General features: G+C 50.9%; 1 protein-coding gene across 1 annotated transcript; it reads right to left on the reverse strand.

Moving 5' to 3' along the window:
- Positions 1-428: 428 nt before the first annotated feature.
- On the reverse strand, positions 429-1322 carry LOC111612514. Its single transcript, XM_023353746.1, has one exon. It carries the CDS (start codon positions 1320-1322, stop codon positions 429-431), a length of 894 nt encoding a protein of 297 aa, XP_023209514.1.
- Positions 1323-1508: the final 186 nt, after the last annotated feature.

The raw sequence follows: 1508 nt of genomic DNA on the forward strand, positions 1-1508 counted from the left end.
ACAAAGTGAAATAAAAAAAAATACTATTACTTATATAATTCTATTGAGCCTAATAGTTTGGCCGAATATTCGGCTATTCGGCCACGCTCCTGGCCGAATATTCGGTATTCGGCCTGAGGCCGAATATACTATTCGTTACAACACTAGTAAACACATAAGATTACAGAGCGTACATAGTTGATAAATATGCCGAACAGGCTACTGGCGTGGTAGAGAACGAGCCTAGTGCCGAGAGTCGGTTACTGTTGAAGATGTTTGCCCGCTGGAAAATTGGCGGGTTGTCCACAACCCTTGCAGCTGGGGGATGCTCCCTGCAAAGTTCTTAAAGTCTGCAAAGAGCCTTTTATTCTCGATAAAGTCCTGAAGATGGCAGGGCCAGTTGAGACCCTCGGTGAGGGCCGTGTCCCTGAGAGGTTATCCCTTCCATCTTATCCGCATACGAAGATAAGATGGAAGGGGTCATCATCCTCCCCCATCCCACAGCCACAGAGCCTGATGCCCTTACCCAGGAACCTCCGCAGGTAAGAGCCAAAGTTCCCGTGGGCCGACAGCAGCTGGGTGAGGGAGTGATCCGTGGAAAAATGCCGGTTCTTTATCCTGTTCTCGATGATGGGAATGAAGTTATGGGTCACCCTCCCAGTTTTGCTGGTGTCCCATTCCTTCTGCCGTAGTCTGATCAGGGCCTTGTGGATGGCTGACCAGACGTAAGAGACGGAAATTGCCGCATAACTGTGGCTGCTGGCAATCTGGTTAGCCTTCCTGGCAACCAGGTCTGCTCGGTCATTCCCCGGCACCCCTGAGTGCCCCCGTACCCAGAAGAAATTCAGGGCCGAGCACCTGTTAATGTCACTGATTAGTTGCAGGCTTTCTTCCACGATGGGCAATTTTCTGTTTTCTTTCCTAAGTTGATGTAGGGCAGTCCGACTGTCACTAATAATGTTGATGGCCACCTTCTTGAACTTGTCCGTATTATCCTTGATAAACCGAAGGGCGCGGAGGATCGCATATGACTCCGCCTGCGCAATGGAGCAATGAGGCTTTAAGCTATAAGCTGCCTGCCAGTGCAGCACCCTTTGGGGGTCCGCCAGGACCACCGAAGCCCCCACTTCAGTGTTGGTCTTTGAGCCGTCGGTATAAAAGTTAATCCCGTGTTTCGGGGTGACGGGTTCGATATAAAAGTTGCTCTTAATGGAGCAGGCAGGGTGGGGGTCCTTAGGACTATTGTTCCGGTCAATCCCGTTCGTGATAATCTCCTCCATGATGTGTTCGATAGAATCAGGTAACTTCAATTTTGTGAAGATGTTCTGCACCTGGGTGGGCATGGTCCCGCCCCTTTCCAGTAGCAGGAGAGACTTCTTGATAAACTTTCCTAGGGCCACAAGGTGGACCGGCAGGAGCCCTGCAATGGCCAGTAAGGCATCGGTGGAGGTGGTCCGATACGCCTTTGTAATAGCAATCAGGGCAGCCCTTTGGGCAGAGAGAAGTTTCCGCCTATGGTGCACTTTGAG

This window comes from Centruroides sculpturatus, unplaced genomic scaffold (assembly GCF_000671375.1).
Source record: "Centruroides sculpturatus isolate CEXI.00-Female unplaced genomic scaffold, Cexi_2.0 scaffold1326, whole genome shotgun sequence".
NCBI classification, from domain to species: domain Eukaryota; kingdom Metazoa; phylum Arthropoda; class Arachnida; order Scorpiones; family Buthidae; genus Centruroides; species Centruroides sculpturatus.

What these genes read in the sequence shown, in the direction of transcription:
- LOC111612514 (XM_023353746.1), bottom strand. Translation starts at nt 1,322, where the DNA reads ATGCCCACCCAGGTGCAGAACATCTTCACAAAATTGAAGTTACCTGAT.